This window comes from Muscardinus avellanarius, assembly GCF_963383645.1.
Source record: "Muscardinus avellanarius genome assembly, chromosome: 11".
Classification (NCBI taxonomy): Eukaryota; Metazoa; Chordata; class Mammalia; order Rodentia; family Gliridae; genus Muscardinus; species Muscardinus avellanarius.
In genome coordinates, this window is record NC_137797.1 from 67754178 (window position 1) to 67771594 (window position 17417).

Genomic DNA, 17417 nt, shown 5'->3' on the forward strand with positions numbered 1-17417 from the left:
GCTCATGGAAACCTTGGGTCCACGGGGGCAGGGGCAGTGTCGGTGGGCAGGGGCATATGCCAGCGTTGCCAGCGTGGCACTGGTGCCTGGGGGAGGGGTGGCCCAGAAGCCTGTTGGAGAGACACAGGACTGGGAGAGTGCTTGGCAAGAGGCATGTGTCATGGAAGCTAGGTTTTCAAGTCCTCTTGCTCCCTGTGAGCTGGAGAGGCTCTCGACACAAAGGCGCTTCAGTCCTTCCATCTTCTTTCACCTGGTTTTTGGGTACCCGGGTCCTCAACCTCCTCCCTACCTCCCCAGGAATCCCTCTGCCTGGCAGTGGGAAGAACTTGGGGTTGAGAGGGAAGCAGGTGCTGTGTAATGGGAGGTTCACCTGGACCAAGTGAAATGCAGGGGAACTTGGAGGAGGGAGAAATTGGAGGGGCCGCCGATGGGAGTGAAGGATTGAGAAGCTGGGGCTGGGCCAGTGTGTAGGTGAGTGGTAGCATGCTTGCCTCGTGTGTGTGAGCCTCTTGATTCATCCCAAGCACCCTCAACCCCTGCCAAGAAGGAAAAAGAAAAAGAGAATTGGGAAGCCAGGAGAACTAAGAAACTCAGGAAAAGGCAGAGAACATTAAGAACTCGAAGTAGGCATTTCCACAGGGAGGTCAGGCTGAGCTCTGTACTGTGAGCTCCTTGGAAAGAGGGGTCCTCTTGCCCCACTCCACCTGGGTGGGAGAACTGGGGTAGCTCCTATCTTGGTCTTTCTCTGAAGACTTCTCCTTAGGTACTTGCATTTTCAAGTGACTTAAAAGCTTGTGTTTTTGGTGACTATTGCTTTTTTTTTTTTTTTTTTAAGGATGGAGGGTTGGAGATGAGGGAGGGAAACACCCGTAACGTGGGATTTCTAGTCCTGGAAGGTAAAACATGCGATCAGGTGTAGGGGCACACACTCAGAACCCTTAGGCAGGACCCTCTGTGCTAGTTCTCAGGCGACAGCAATAAGCCAGAGAAGGAAACTGAGGCCAGTGAAACAGCCACATGCGGAGCTCCTGGCCTCTGGGCGGTCTGCGTGGCTCGGGCCTGGCTTCTCTTTCCCTGTCCTCAGTGGCCCTGGGGCCTCTGCCCAGGGCTGGGGTCTCCTGCTGGCCTGGGGCTGGCTGCCTTCTTTCACCCCTGCCTCCCTCCCCACAGCTGGGTGGGGTCCTTGGGCTTGGCTGAGGCCCCTGTGGCCACAGTGTGAGGGCCGGGCAGGGGGGGGACGGCGTCGGCGTTTTTAAAAATAAACCGACCGCAGGGAAACCATCGGAGCCGGGCCGGCCTGGGCTGGGCAGGGGGGGAGAAGGAGGGAGGAGTGGCCTGGTCTGGGGGTTTTGTAGAGCCCAGCACCATGGTGGTTTTCTTAGGTAGGAAGTGCTCCGCCTTCCCTCCTCCAACCCTCCCCCCCCTGCCTTCTTCCCCTCCAGTCTTCTCCTCTGTTTTCCTTAGCTTTCCTAGCCCAGGCTCATTTCCACCACCTCTCTTGGGTTTTTTCTGCTTTCCTCTCTCTCCCTCCCTTTTGTCTTCTTACCTTTCTGCTCCTTAGGGTCCCTGCCTCTTTCTACCTCTTTGCAGTTTTCCCCTCTCTGGAGCTCCTCTCCCTGTACAGGGTCCTCTGCACCCCCCGCCTGGGGCTCTGCTCTCCCTACCTCCTTGTTCCTACCTGCTACTCCCGCCCCATGGGCTGTCCTGTTTTAGCTAACCCTATGCTTAGAGCATCAGAGGCTCCAGGGAATCCTGACTGGGAATCAAACTCTGGGTATTTACTGTTGGAGAAATCTTTGGCTTAAATTTGGAATCCCATGGGGTCATCAGGACCTCAGAGAGAGGTAATTGGTTGAGTAGGGGGAGCAGCAAGCTTATATTTGGGCAGGAATAGAGAAGTGGTGACACCCCCCCCCCCAACTGCAATTTTAAGACCCCAGACCTACCTCTATGACTGGCATCAGACACACACATACTGTGTACTTAGAGCTGCTAAGAAGGTCTGAGAACCCTGGATTCATTCATTTTTTCTTTTTTTGGTACTGGGGATTGAACCCAGGGTCACTTCTACCTTTGAGCTACATCCTCAGCCCCTTTTTTTTGTTATTTTTTGAAACAGGGTCCTTCTAAATTGCTAAGGCTATCTTCAAACCTGTGACCCTTCCGTCTTAGCCTCCAAAGTATTGGGATTATAGGCATGTGCCACCACTTCCGGCTAACTCCGTGTGTGTGTGTGTGTGTGTGTGTGTGTGTGTGTGTGTGTGTGTGTTATTGGGAATTGAGCTCAGGGACATTCTACCTTTGAGTTACACCCCCAGCCCTACTTTTACTTTTATTTTGTAACAAGATCTTGCTGAAATGGGGATGGCTGAGCCTTGTGGTGCACACCTTTAATGCCAGTACATGGGAGGTTGAGATAGAAGGATCACAGGTTCGAGGACAGCCTTACCAAGTAGTGAGACTCTCATTAACCTAGAGAGCCTCTGTTTCAAACAAAACAAACAAACAAAGCCAGGAATGGTGCCACACGCCTGTAATCTCAGTACTGGGAGGCTGAGACAGGAGGATCTCAGGTTCAAGAACAGCCTCAGCAAGTAGTGAGACCCTGTTTCCAAATAAGAAATAAAATTAGGATGGGGGTGAGCCGGGCATGGTGGTGCACGCTTGTAATCCCAGCACTTAAGAGGCTGAGACAGGAGGATCGCATAGGTTCAAAGCCAGCCTCAGCTACTTAGTGAGGCTCTGGGCAATTTAGTGAGACCCTGTTTCAAAATAAAGTATAAGCCGGGCGTGGTGGCACATGCTTATAATCCCAGCATTTGGGAGGCTAAGACTGGAGGATTGTGGTTTGCAGACAGCCTTAGCTACTTAGTGAGGCCCTCCACAACTGTGAAACCCTGTTTCAAAATAAAGAATAAAAAATTGGGCAGTGGGTGTAGCTTGGAGGTCAAATGCCTCTGGGTTCCATCCCTAGACCTGCAAAAAAAATAAAAAATAAAAAATAAAAAATAAATAAATAAAATAAAGTATAAAATAGATCTGGGAGTACAGCCTGGAGGTAGAAAAGCCCCTGGGCTCCACCCCCAGTACTACCCCCCCAAAAAAAATTAGGCTTGGGGTGTAGCTCAAAGATAGAATGCCTCTGGTTCAATTCCCAGTATCCCCCCCCCCCACATGGATACCTGTGAGTATGTGCATGCGCGCATACGCACACACAATAGGGCTGGGGATGTAGCTTGGAGGTAGAATGCCCCTAGGTTTAATCCTCCGTAACAACAACACATTTATTATTAGTATTTATCTATTTATTTTTTTGTGATACTGGGGTCCCTGGAAGCCCTTCTACATCTGGGCTACACTCCCAGACCTATTTTTACATTTTTATTTGGAAACAGGGTCTCCTAAGCCAGCGCGCACAGCTGGCTTCGAACCTGCGCGATCCTCCTGTCTCTGCCTCCCAAGCGCGGGGATTACAAGTGTGCGCCACCACGCCGGGCCAACAACACATTTAAAAAATAAAAATAAAATAAGTAGCTGGGTGTGGTGGTACACACTTCTAATTTCAGTATTTGGGAGGCTGAGATAGTAGGATTAAAGGTTTGCGGCAAGCCTTAGCAACTTAGTGAGGCCCTTTGCAACTTAGTGAGACCCTGTTTCAAAATAAAGCATGAAAACATAGGATTGGAGGTATAGGTCAGAGGTAGAATGTTCCCGGGTTCGCCCCTCAGTTCTGCAAAATAAATAAAGTAAATAAAGTAAATAAAAATGGTGAGAGGTATAGCTGAGAGGTAGAATGTCTCCTGGTTCAATCCCCAGCACTATACACACACACAAACACACACACACACATAAAGGAAGAAATCTCAAAGTATCTCAAAGGTAGAATAAAAAATGCCCCTAGGTTCAATCCCCAATACAGAAGAAAGTAATTTTTTTTTGAGACAGGCTCTCACCAAGTGCCCAGGCTGGCCTTGAGCTTGCCGTCCTTCTGTCTTAGCCTCCTGAGGAGCTGGGTTTACAGGCATGCACCATCATGCCATACTTCTTGGGTTCTTTTCTTAGATTTACTGGACAGACACCAGCCTTTTTTCTTTTTTCTTTTTTTTTTTTTTGCAATACTGAGGATGGAACCCAGGGGCATTCTACCTCTGAGTGACAGCCCAGCCCTTTTTTTTTTTTGGTGGTACTAGGGGTGGAACCCAGAGGCTTTCTACCTTCAGCCTATACTCCCAGACCTATTTTATATTTTATTTGGAAACAGGGTCTCAGTAAGTCGCTGAGGCTGGCTTCAAACCAGTGCGATCCTCCTGTCTCAGCCTCTCAAAGGCAGGGCTTAAAAGCGTGCACCACCACACTCAGCATCCTGTTTTTTATTCTTTATTTTGAAACAGGGTCTCTCTGAGTTACAAAGGGCCTCACTAAGAAGCTGAGGCTGTCTGCAAAACATGATCTTCCTGTCTCAGCCTCTCAAATGCTGGGATTACAAGCATGGGCCACCATGTCCAGGCTCCTTTTTCTATTTTATTTTGAAACAAGGTTTCAGCTAAGTTATTGAGGGTCTTAATAAATTACTCATGGTCTCATTGCTAGCCTGCCAAGTACTAGGATTACAGGCCTGTAGTACTGTGCCCAGCTGGCAACTGGCTGTGTGTGTGTGTGTGTGTGTGTGTGTGTGTGTGTGATTGAAAATTAAACCCAAGCCGGGAGTGGTGGCGCATGCTTGTAATCCCAGCACTCGGGAGGCTGAGACCTGGAGGATGACGGTTCGCGGACAGCCTCAGCTACTTAGTGAGGCCCTCTGTAACTCAGTGAGACCCGGTTTCAAAATAAAGAATAAAAAATAGGGCAGGGGGTGTAGCTCGGAGGTCAAATGCCCCTGGGTTCCATCCCTATACCCGCAGAAAAAAAAAAAAAAAAAAGAAAAGAAAAGAAAAGAAAATTAAACCCAGAGGCATTCTATTACCCACCTACACCCCTATTGAACCCAGGGGCATTCTACCTCTGAGCTACACCCCCATACTTATTTTTTATCCTTTATTTTGAAACAGGGTCTCACTAAGTTGCAGAGAGCCTCGCTAAGTAGCTGAGGCTGGCCACGAATCTGGAATCCTCCTGTCTCAGCTTCCCAAGTACTAGGATTACAAGCATATGCCACCATGCCCAGCTCCTATCCTTTTCTTATTTATCTATCTATCTATTTATTTATTTATTTATTTATTATTATTATTTTTTTGGTGGTACTGGGGTTCCTGGAAGCCCTTCTACCTCCGGGCTACACTCCCAGACACCTATTTTGTATTTTTATTTGGAAACAGGGTCTCTTAAGCCAGTGCATGTGCCTGGCTTCGAACCTGCACGATCCTCCTGTCTCTGCCTCCCAAGCGTGGGGATTACAAGCGTGCGCCACCACGCCCGGCTCCTTTTCTTATTTTTTATGTTCTGTGGTATTGGAGATAAAACCGAGGGACATTCTACTTCTGAGCCAAACCCCAAGCCCCATTTTTTTTTTTTTTTTTTTGCGGTACCCCCAGCCCTATTTTTTATTCTTGGTTTTTGAAACAGGGTCTCACTAAGTTGCAGAAGACCTTACTAAGTAGCCGAGGCTGTCCGTGAACCAGGATCCTCAGGTCTCAGCCTCCTGAATGCTGGAATTACAAGCATGCACCACCACACCGGGCTATTCTTTATTTTTGAGACAGGGTCTTACTGAGTTGCAAAGGGCCTCACTCAGTAGCTGAGGCTGGCCGCGAACCATTATCCTCCCATTCTCAGCCTCCCAAATGCTGGGATTACAAGCATGTACCACTACACCTGGCTCCCAAGCCCTATTTTATTTTGTTTTAAATTTGAAAAGGAGTTTTACTAAATTGCAGAGGAATCTGGCTAAATTGCTAAGAATGGCCAAGATCCTGCAGTTCTCCTGTCTCATCCTCCCAAGTGCTGGGATTACAAACATGGGCCACCAGGCTTGGCTTTATGTTTTATTTTGAAAGGGTCTCTTTAGGTTGCTCTGAGTCTTGCTATGTTGCTGAGGCTGTCCTCAAACATGTGATCCTCCTGTATTAGCCTCCCAAGTACTGAGATTATACGTATGCACCACCGTGCCCCACTTGACAACTGGCTTTTGAGAACCTCAATCAGAGAACCTTACAAGGCCATCTTTTTTTTTTTTTTTTTTTTTTTTTTTTTTGGTGGTATTGAGGATTAAACTGGGGGAATTCTACTTTCGAGCTATACCCCCAGCCCTACTTCTGAGGGCCTCACTAAGTAGCTGAGTGCTGGCCTTGAACCCTGATCCTCCTGTCTCAGCCTCCCAAATACTGGAAATATAAGCCTGTGCCAACATGCCTGGCTCAAGGCCATCTTTTTTTTTTTTTTTTTTTTTTGTGACACTGGGGTTCCTGGAAACCCTTCTACCTCCAGGCTACACTCCCAGACCTATTTTATATTTTTATTTGGAAACAGAGTCTCTTAAACCAGTGAGGCTGGCTTCGAACCTTCTCGATCCTCCTGTCTCCACCTCCCAAATGTGGGGATTACAAGTGTGGGCCACCACACCTGGCTCAAGGCCATCTTTTAATGGCATCTTTTCTTGGTGGAATTCTTAGCAATGGACACATGTCTATGTTGGCCAGGGGCGCTGGAAGGCATCTCCTCCTAGGAAGTGGTACCATGAGCTTTTGAAGGAGGGGGTGTCTTGAGAGTGGTTTGGCAGGGTAGCAGCACCATGGTGGGCATTAAGGAGATACCTCTGCGTTTCCTTCCTTCCTTCCTTCTTTCTTCCTTCCTTCCTTCCTTCCTTCCTTTCTTTCTTTCTTTCTTTCTTTCTTTCTTTCTTTTCTTTCTTTCTCTTTCTTTCGCAATACTGGGGATGGAACCCAGTGGCATTCTACCTCTGAGCTGAAAACTCCAGCCCTATTTTTTATTCTTTATTTCAAAACAAGGTCTCAAGGTCTCACTGAGTTGCAAAGGGCCTCTCTAAGTAGCTGAGGCTGTCCAGGAACCACTATCCTCTTGTCTCAACCTCCTGAATGCTGTGATTACAAGAGTGCACCACCACGCCCGGCTGCATTTCCTTTTTTATTTTATTTTAATTAATTTATTTTTTGAAGGTCTGGAGATGGAACCCAGAGGCATTTGACCTCTGAGCTACACCCTCTGCCCATTTTTATAATTCTTTATTTTGAAACAGGGTCTCACTGAGTTGCAGAGGGCCTCACTAAGTAGCTGAGTCTGTCCACGAACCACGATCCTCCTGTCTCAGCCTCCCGAATGCTGGGATTACAAGCATGCACCACCATGCCCGGCTCCTTTTTATTATTTATTTATTTATTTTTTATTTTTTGGTACTGGGGTTGAACTCAGGGGTATTCTACCTCTGAGCTATACCCCTACTCCTATTTTTATTTTTATTTTTGAAACAGGGTCTCACTAGGTTGATGAGAGTCTTACTGCTTGCTGAGGCTGTCCTCAAAACTTCAATCCTCCTGTCTCAGCCTTTCAAGTACTGTCTGCATTTCCAAAAGACTCCCACGACCTACATACATGTCTTCCTTCATCCACTGCACTGGGAGAGTGAAGAGAGACCAACCACATGGGCTCAATGATAGGGGCACTGAGGCACAGAAGGGTGTAGCTGTGAGCCAGAATAGAAGCCGCTCCAGTTCACTGCCTTGTAGGGGCCTGAGGGCCTCGGGCTCTTCTATCTCCCCAAAGGGGTACTAACTGGCAGTAGAAAGCAGGAGGTGCCCACTGCCCACTTGAAAGACATTCTTGCCTCAGCCACAGTGCTGGCTTGGTGGCAGCTCTGTTCCTCTCAGCGTCCCAGGGTCTCTGCCATCACGTCCTCCGCTGCCCAGTCCAAGCTTCTGCCAAGAGATTCCTGACCATGGACATGTGGACTTAAGATCCCAGGGAGACCAGGCCACTGCCTCAGTCAGGAGGTGAAGCAGAGACAGGGAGTATGGGGTGAAGACAAGAAAACCTGGAATGGAATGAGGGCAGATACGGTCCCCTAGCACTTCTTTCTCTCCGCTCTTTTTGCTTTGTTTTGTACTGGGGATTGAACCTAGGAGTGTTCTACCTTTGAGCTATGCTCTGAACCCTTTTCTTTTTTTTGTTAGTTTGTTTTGAAATAGGGCTTCACTAGGTTGCTGAGTCTTACTAAATTGTCTAATCTGCCATCCTTCTCTTTGCCTCTCGAGTGCTGGGAGTACAGGCGTGCACCACCAGTCCTGGCTATAGCTGGTGGTGTGTGTGTGTGTGTGTGTGTGTGTGTGTGTTTTGCTGGGGATTGAACTCAGGGACAGTCTACCTCGGAGCTACACTGTCAGCTCTATTTTTTTTTTTTTTTCTTTGTAGTTCTGGAGATTGAACCCAGGGGCATTCTACTTCCAAGCTATACCCCAGCCCACTTTTCTATTCTGTGTGTGTGTGTGTGTGTGTGTGTGTGTGTGTGTGTGTGTGTGTGTTACTAGGGATGAAACCCAGGGACATTCTACCTCCAAGCTACACCCTCATTTTCCTTTTTTCCTTTTTTTTTTTTTTAAGCCCTATTTTCCTTTTTTTTTTTTTTTAAGGTCTGGGGTTGGAACCCAGGGGCATTCAACCTCTGAGCTACACCCCTTGCCCTATTTTTTTTTTATTCTTTATTTTGAAACAGGGTCTCGCTGAGTTGCAAAGGGCCTCACTAAGTCACTGAGGCTGTCCACGAACCACAATTTTCCTGTCTCATCCTCCCAAATGCTGGGGTTACAAGCATGTGCCACCATGCCTGGCTCCCAGCCCTATTTTTTTTTTTTATTCTTATTTTGAAACAGAGTCTCACAAAGTTATGAATGGCCTCACTAAGTAGATGAGGCTGGCTGAGAAGAACCTGTGATCTTCTTATCTCAGCCTCCAAGTGCTGAGATTATAGGCGTGTGCCACCATACCAGTTTTTCCAGTTCATTTCACAGCCATTTAGAGTCTCCTGTCAAGTTGGATGTGGTGGTGCACACCTGTAATCCCAGCATTTGGGAGGCTGAGACAGGAGGATTGTGGTTCATGGACAGCCTCAGCCACTTAGTAAGGCCCTCTGCAACTTAGTAACACCCTGTTTCAAAATAAAGAATATAATTTTAATTAATTAAAACCTTTTGCAGGTCTGGTGATGGAACCCAGGGGCATTCGAACTCTGAGCTATACCCCTTGCCCTATTTTTATTCTTTATTTTGAAACAGGGTCTCACTGAGTTGCAGAGGGCCTAACTAAATAGCTGAGGCTGTCCGCAAACCACAATCCTCCGGTCTCAGCCTCCCGAATGCTGGGATTACAAGTGTGTGCCACCATGCCCGGCTAAAATAAAGAATGTAAAATAGGGCTGGGGGTGTAGTTCTGAGATAGAATGCCCCTGGGTTCTACCCCCAGTACCACAAAAATAAATAAATAAATAAATAAAAACTAAAAATAAAATAGTCTCCTGTCCCTTGCACACCTATTGGGACTCTACAGCCCTGTGTCCTGCCTGTTGGGTTGGGGTACTGGGCCTCTGCTCTCTTTGTACGACTCAACTCCACCTTGGCTTGCCCATATACCAGCCATCAGTGGCCCACCTCTCTTTCCTCTAATTTCCTGTTTTCTTCAACTGTGATCTTCCCGTCTCAGCCTCCCGAATGCTGGGATTACAAGCGTGCGCCACCGCACCCGGCTTCTCTTCAGCTCTTCCCTGAGCCCTCTGCACTGTTCTGCAAGTCTCTAGGTCTCAGTCCCAGAGTATTGCCCTTCATCCTGCCCTTCTCCTCTTCCCCTAAGCACTGCATACTTCTCTCCACAGGAGGAAGCTCACTATGGCTCCAGTCCCCTGGCCATGCTGACAGCGGCGTGCAGTAAATTTGGCGGCTCCAGCCCTCTGCGGGACTCAACGACACTGGGCAAGACAGGCACAAAGAAGCCATACTCTGACCTTTCAGCACCCAAAGCCATGGGGGATGCTTACCCAGCCCCCTTTTCAAGCACCAATGGGCTCCTCTCACCTGCAGGCAGTCCTCCAGCACCCACCTCTGGCTATGCCAATGACTATCCATCCTTTTCCCACTCATTCCCTGGGCCCACCGGCACCCAGGACCCTGGGCTACTAGTACCCAAGGGGCACGGCTCTTCTGACTGCCTGCCCAGTGTCTACACCTCCCTGGACATGGCACACCCCTATGGCTCCTGGTACAAGGCGGGCATCCATGCAGGCATCTCACCAGGCCCAGGCAACACTCCTTCTCCTTGGTGGGACATGCATCCTGGGGGCAACTGGCTAGGAGGTGGGCAGGGCCAGGGTGATGGGCTGCAAGGAACGCTGCCTACAGGTCCTGCTCAGCCTCCACTGAACCCCCAGTTGCCTACCTACCCATCTGACTTTGCTCCTCTTAATCCGGCCCCCTACCCAGCACCCCATCTCCTGCAACCAGGGCCCCAGCATGTTCTGCCCCAAGATGTCTATAAGCCCAAGGCAGTGGGCAATAGTGGGCAGCTGGAGGGGAGTGGTGGAGCCAAAACCCCCCGGGGCGCAGGCACAGGGGGCAGTGGTGGATACGGGGGCGGAGGGGCAGGGCGCTCCTCCTGTGACTGCCCCAATTGTCAGGAGCTAGAGAGGCTGGGAGCAGCAGCTGCTGGCCTGCGGAAGAAGCCCATCCATAGCTGCCACATCCCTGGCTGTGGCAAGGTGTACGGCAAGGCCTCACACCTGAAGGCCCACTTGCGCTGGCACACAGGAGAGAGGCCCTTTGTCTGCAACTGGCTCTTCTGTGGCAAGAGATTCACCCGTTCTGACGAGCTGGAGCGCCATGTGCGCACTCACACCCGGGAGAAGAAATTCACCTGCCTGCTCTGCTCCAAGCGCTTTACCAGAAGTGATCATCTCAGCAAACACCAGCGCACCCATGGCGAGCCAGGCCCGGGCCCCCCTGCCAGTGGCCCCAAGGAGCTGGGGGAGGGCCGCAGCGTGGGAGAAGAAGAGGCCAGTCAGACACCCCGACCTTCGGCCTCGCCTGCACCCCCAGAGAAAGCCCCTGGAGGCAGCCCTGAGCAGAGCAACCTGCTAGAGATCTGAGCTGGGCCGAGGGTCTCTAGCGCCAGGGCCCCTGCCAGCCTCTCTGGGCTCTGTGGACCACTGCTTGCCTTCCCCCGCATGCTGTCCTTTGGGGGCTCCTCTGTCTCTCCCCTGGCCATTCCGCACCCTGCTATCTGCATGTCTGCTCATCTTGCCTCTTCCCTTTGCCATGAGCCTGGCTTTCGGCAAAACTCTTATCTCAGGCCCTCATCTGGTGCCCGATTCCTGTGCTCTGGCTTCCTGAGCTCTTTCCTGGCCCTGCTCACAGACTCGCTCCCCGGCTTTTGCCACACAAACTCACTGTCTTCCATTTGGACTCCCTCTCTTCTACCCCTTGACACACATCTTTTCTGCTTCCCAAGCTTATTTACCTGCTCTCCCTCAGCTTCCTGGACTGTCTTCCCAACTTCTTACTCCACTGCTTTCTAGTCTCGAGCTTTTTTCTTTTCACAAACACAATGATGATGATGATAATTTATTGCCCCCTGGTGGCCTCTTCATTAAGGACCAGAGTAGGGGCGTTGGGGTTGGTGACCTAGCTGGAAGCAGGATCCCAAGAGGGGGGCAGACCAGTGGGGATCTGATCCCAAAGATGGGGTGACCCCAGGGTCAGGGAGGCTGCCCCCAGGCCTGTATATTTAACCCCATGCACCAGGAGTAATGACTAGTAATAATAATAATTCTATTTATGTAAGTTATGATGACGGGTCAGGTAGAATGAGCTGGGGAGGGAAGGGAATCCACTCTGCTAAGGACATTCTAGCCAAATGCATCTCTGCTTAGACAGTGTAGTAGTGGAGATCTTGTTAATAGAATTCCTATCATCAGAGTCTCAATTAGTGGGGTTTCTCTTTTGATGAAGTTTTTGTTTTGTTTTGTTTTTTACAAATTGGGTTGGTTAGCTAGATCTGTTAGAGTTGATGTGGTATCGCTCAATTAGGAGGTCCCTGATATCCCCAGCCCCAGCCAGAAGCTGTGAAACTTCAAGTCCTATGAGGGGAGAAGGACTGGAATGTACCCCAGCTCCCTTGACCCCAGAGCAGGCTCTTCCGCTGTCCCTCCCCTCAGACACCATGACCTCATCAGGCTAATCGCCTGTTGCCATGGTTATGGAGAGCTTGCAGCTGCCATCTTAAACAGCTCTTTGGGAAGCCCATTCTAACGGAGGACATTGGTTTCGGGGATGTCCCTCCTGAACAATGGGTGGGGAAGTCTTTCTCTGGGATCAGATTCAAATAAATCCAGTATTTATTGAGTGCCTACTCTGTGAAAGGCGCTGTGCTAGGGCCTGGTGCCGAGAAGCCACAGGAAAGAATTTATAGAGCTAGGAGGATAGAGGTCCCTGAGTGGATTTGGGGGTACATCCACAGGGCCCCAGCCTGGGATCTTCGACTCCATCTCCAGTGACTTTTAAAGCCGCTTCGTGCCTTTGAGTGCCTTTCCTGAGACTTTGGATTCTCCTTTTCTGCCCCTGCTCCTTCAAGGCCCCAAGTTAAAGGGTAAAGCCTCTGGAGCGTGGGGAAAGGGTAACCTTGTAGAAGGGAAGGAATCATCCCCTTGTGGAGTCTTATTTTTTTTTTTAATTTAATAAAACTTCTATTTGAAATTGTGTCCTGGTGGAAAAAAAGGGAAGGGAAGGCAAAGGATGGGCCACAGGAAATTCTCCTAGCAAAGCGAGGACTCTATGGTTGATACTCCATTATGCATACATACTTTTGGTGTGTGTGTGTGGTACTAAGACTGGAACTCAGGAGAATTCTACCTCTGAACTACATCCCCCAGCCCTATTTTTATTTTTAATTTTATTTTTTTGCAGGTCTGGGGATGGAACTCAGGGACATTCAACCTCCAAGCTATACCCCCTGCCCTGATTTTTATTCTTTAATTTGAAACAGGGTCTCACTAAGTTGCAGAGGGCCTCACTAAGTAGCTGAGGCTGTCCCTGAACCGCAATCATCTGGTCTCAGCCTCCTGAATGCTGGGATTACAAGCGTGCACCACCATGCCCGGCTTCCCCTGCCCTATTTTTTATTCTTTATTTTGAAACAGGGTCTCACTAGGTTGCAGAGGGCCTCACTAGGTTGCAGAGGGCCTCACTAAGTAGCTGAGGCTGTCTGTGAACCATGATCCTCAGGTCTCCGCCTCCTGAATGCTGGGATTACAAGCATGTGCCACCACACCCAGCTTGCACACTTGCATTTTATCTCCTGTGTGTGTGTGTGTGTGTGTGTGTGTGTGTGTGTGTGTGTGTGGTACGGGGGTGGAACCCAGAGGCTTTCTACCTCCGGGCTATACTCGCAGACCTATTTTATATTTTATTTGGAAATAGGGTCTCACTAAGTTGCTGAGAGCCTCAATTAGTATCTGAGTGAGGCTGGCTTTGAACCTGCGCGATCCTATCTCAGCCTCCCAAGCGCGGGGATTACAAGCGTGCGCCACTACACCCGGAGCACACTTGCATTTTTATGCTCCAAGAAAACTTTTGTTAGCCATCCCCTCCAGCCTTGTAGCGTTTTTTTTTTTTTTTTTAAATCATCTTTTCTGGGGATTGAACCAGGGGCACCTCCAAGGTATACCCCCAGACCTATCTTTTATTCTTCATTTTCAAACAGGGTGTCACTAAATTGTGGAGGGCCTAAGTAGCTGAGGCTGGCCGAGAACCTGTGCTCCTCCTGTCTCAGCCTCCCAAGTACTGGGATTACTAGCGAGGGCCACCACTCCCGGCGGGGTGGCGTTTTAATTGTCCAGTGCGGTCCGCAGAGTTAGGAAGGCAGGGTGGTTTCTTCCAGGGCCCTTTCTCTGACTGCGCCACTAGCCTCGGCCAGTGCTGTGACCCGGGCGGGAGCTGGCACCGCGGCCCCAGCGCGGCTCCCGGCGGGCGGACCCCGCCTGGCACGTACCCGCCCCCTGCCCCAGCCTGCAATCAGCGGTGCCCGCCGCGGAGTTAGCGGAGCAACAAAAGCCACTCTGTGGCCGCCAGCCCTAAGCCACAATAGGGCTTTGTGCAGCGCCCGCCCCCCGGGGCGCCGCGGGGTGCTCCCCCAGGCCTGGGTCGGACTCGCGCGGCACCCCCGACGGCGGACCACCCGCCGGGGCCGCGGGGCGCGGTCAGCGCGGGCTCGGGTTCCCGGCCCGCCCCGCCGGCCACGCCCGCCCCCGCCCAGGTGCTATCCCCCTGCCCGCCCCGGGGCGCGGCTTCAAAGGCGCTTTGAAGAGGCCGAGTTCCGACGGCTTCGTTAGTGGGCTGGGGGCTGCGGCGGAAGAGCCCGGGGAGGGCCGGGGGCAGGGCGCGGGGCGCCGCGGAGCCGGGGGCGCGGGGCCGGGTGGGCTCCCGGGACCCCCCAGGGTCTGGCCCTCGGCCCCCGGCCCCCGCCCGTCGTGCCAGCTCCCGCCCGCCGCGGCCCGCGGTCCTCCCTCCCCGGCCCCTCGGCTCCTTTCATCTTCCCTAGACTCCGCTTGGGGTTTTGCTGGTTTCTGGGAGATAAAAACCGCCTCAAATAGCGGCGGCGCACTGCCAGGACAAACAGGGCCGCCGGGCCATGTGCGCCTGGTTACGGCCGGCCGAGCCCGGGCACCCCGGCTCCGGGGGCGCCTCCGGGGGGCCTCTCGGGCAGCGCCTAGCCGGCTGCCTCGGTTTCCCGCCCAGGTCGTAGGGAGGGTCCCTGGGGCGGCCGCGAGCTCTCGCCGCCGGGGCGGTGGGTCGCAGCTGCGCTGTCGCCGGGGCCGTCGCGCCCCCTGGTGAGGTTGCTAAGGGAGCTCTCCGGGTCTGGACCTCGGCCTCCCCAGAACCCGCAAATTGTGAAAACCATTCAACAAATGTTAAATAAGCAGCGGGAGGGAGGAGGACAGTATTTGGGCCAGGCCAGGGCGGTGGCAGGGAGCAGAATAGCACTGTTTCTTTTCCCAGTTCACATTACAGGGTAAGAGGCAGACACCTAACCAATAATTACAACATAACCTGTTGGTGAAAATCAAGTTTTCATCGAAGGGCAGTGGAAGCTGCGAGCGGGAGAGAGTTTTGGGGGTGTTCGTCCGGATGCTGTAACAAACAGAAGGAACTTGGCAGGCTTGACGGCTCAGCCTCGTAATCCCAGCACTTGGCAAAATGAGACAGGAGAATCACAGGTTCGTGGCCAGCCTCAGCTACCTAGTGAGGCCCTCCACAAAGTAGTGAGACCTTGTTTCAAAATGAAAAGAATAAAATAGGTCGGTCTGGGGGTGTAGCTCGGAGGCAGAATGCCCCTGGCTTTCATCCCCAGTGCCAGAAAAACAGAAGAGCCTGGCGCAGTGGCACACACTTGTAATCCCAGTTGAGACAGGAGGATTACAGGTTCGTAGCCAGACTTGGCTATTTAGTGAGGCCCTGTTTCAAAATAAGCTAGGCTTGGTGGTGCAAGTTTGTAATCCCAGCATTTGGGAGGCTGAGTCAGGAGGATCCAAGTTTGCCAACAGCCTCAGCTACTTGGTGAGGCCCTTTGCAACTCAGTGAGACCTTGTTTTGAAATAAACAATATAGCTGGGCGTGTTGATGCACGCTTGTAATGCCAGCATTGGGAGGCTTAGTGAGGTCCTTTGCAATTCATTGAGACCCTGTTTCAAAATAAAGAATAAAAAATAGGCTGGACGTGGTGGCGCACATTTGTAATCCCTCATGCTTGGAAGGTGGAGACAGGAGGATCGCGCAGATTCGAAGCCAGCCTCTCTGGCTTAAGAGACTATATATATATATATATATATATATATATATATTTAGTCTGGGAGTGTAGCCTGGAGGTAGAAGGTCCCATCCTCAGTACCACCAAAATAAAGAATAAAAAATAGGGCTGAGAGTGTAGCTCAGAGATAGAATGCCCCTGAGTTCCATTCCCAGTAACACAAATAAATAAATAATAAATAAAAATAAAAAAGAAACAATACAAACACCGGGGGTGGTGGCACAAGTTTGTAATACCAGCTCTTGGGAGGCTGAGCCAAAAGGATTGCACAGGTTTAAAGCCAGCTTCAGCTGTTTAGTGAGGCTCTCAGCAACTTAGACCCTGTTCCCAAATAAAGTATAAAATAGGTCTGGGAGTGTAGCCCAGAGGTAGAAAAGCCCCTGGCTTTCGCCTCCAGTACCACCAATAAACAAACAAACAAAATGGGGCTAGGGGTGCAGCTAGGAGGTAGAATGCAACTACTGCCAATATATATATATATATATGTAAATAAAAAAGGCCTGGGAGCTTGGGATGGTGGCACACGGTTGTAATCCTAGTACTTGGGAGGCTGAAACAGGAGGATGGCAGGTTCTCCATCAACTTCAACTAGTGAGGTCATTTGCAACTCAGTGAGACCCTCTTTCAAAATAAGAATAAAAAATAGGGCTGGGGGTGTAGCTCAGAGGTAGAATGCCCCTGGGTTCCATCCCCAGCACCCAGAAGAAACTTTGCAGGTCCGACCTCAGTGCTTTTCACTAACCTGGATGCACTATTTTCCTTCAATCCTGCTTGCTTCCCTTTTTCTGGGAAACCTTTCCTAACCGGGTTCCCCAGGGCTGACTCTGTTTATACCTTATGCCCTTATGCTCCTTTTTTTTTTTTTTTTTTTGCAGGTCTGAGGATGGAACCCAGGGGCATTTGACCTCCGAGCTACATCCCCTGCCCTATTTTTTATTCTTTATTTTGAAACCGGGTCTCACTGAGTTGCAGAGGGCCTCACTGAGTAACTGAGGCTGTCCGCGAACCGCGATCCTCCAGGTCTCAGCCTCCCGAATGCCGGGATTTCAAGTATGCGCCACCTCGCCCGGCTTATGCTCTTTAAACGTTTTTTTTTTTTTTGGTGCTAGAGATTGAACCCAGGGGTGTTAGACCGCTGACCTACACCCCCAGCCCCTTCCTTCCTTTCTTCCTTTTTCTTTTTCTTTTTTCTTTGTGGTACTGGGTATTGAACTCAGGAGCACTCTACCTTTTAGCAGTACCTACAGCCCTTTTTATTTTTTGTTTTGAGATAGGGTCATAAGTTGCTCAGGCCTTGAACTGTACTTGTGATTCTCTTGTCTCAGCCTCCCAAGTACTGGGATTACAGGTGTGTGCCAGCTTTAACTTTAAACTTTATGTGACTTTCAAGATGACAGGCCTGTAATTTAAGATAATTATGAGGTAAGACAGGAGGATCACAAGTTCAAGACCAGCATGTGGTAATTTAGGGAGACTCTGTCTCAAAATAAAAAATAAAAGCCAGGAGTCAGGCATGGTGGCCCGTGCTTGGGAGGCTGAGACAGGAAGATCACAGGTTCCTGGCCAGCTTTGGCTACTTACCGGCTACTTAGTGAGGCCCTTTGCAACTTAGTGAGACTCTG

General features: G+C 50.5%; 1 protein-coding gene across 1 annotated transcript; it reads left to right on the plus strand.

Annotated features, from left to right (window-relative positions):
* Positions 1 to 7875: 7875 nt before the first annotated feature.
* On the plus strand, positions 7876 to 11080 carry SP7 (Sp7 transcription factor; the record flags this gene model as incomplete). The annotated part of the gene is made up of 2 exons (XM_080705545.1): positions 7876 to 7961; positions 9815 to 11080. The coding sequence occupies exon 2, from the start codon at positions 9848 to 9850 to the stop codon at positions 11078 to 11080; it is 1233 nt and encodes a 410-aa protein (XP_080561671.1). The 5' UTR covers positions 7876 to 7961; positions 9815 to 9847.
* Between the last annotated feature and the right edge of the window lie 6337 nt (positions 11081 to 17417).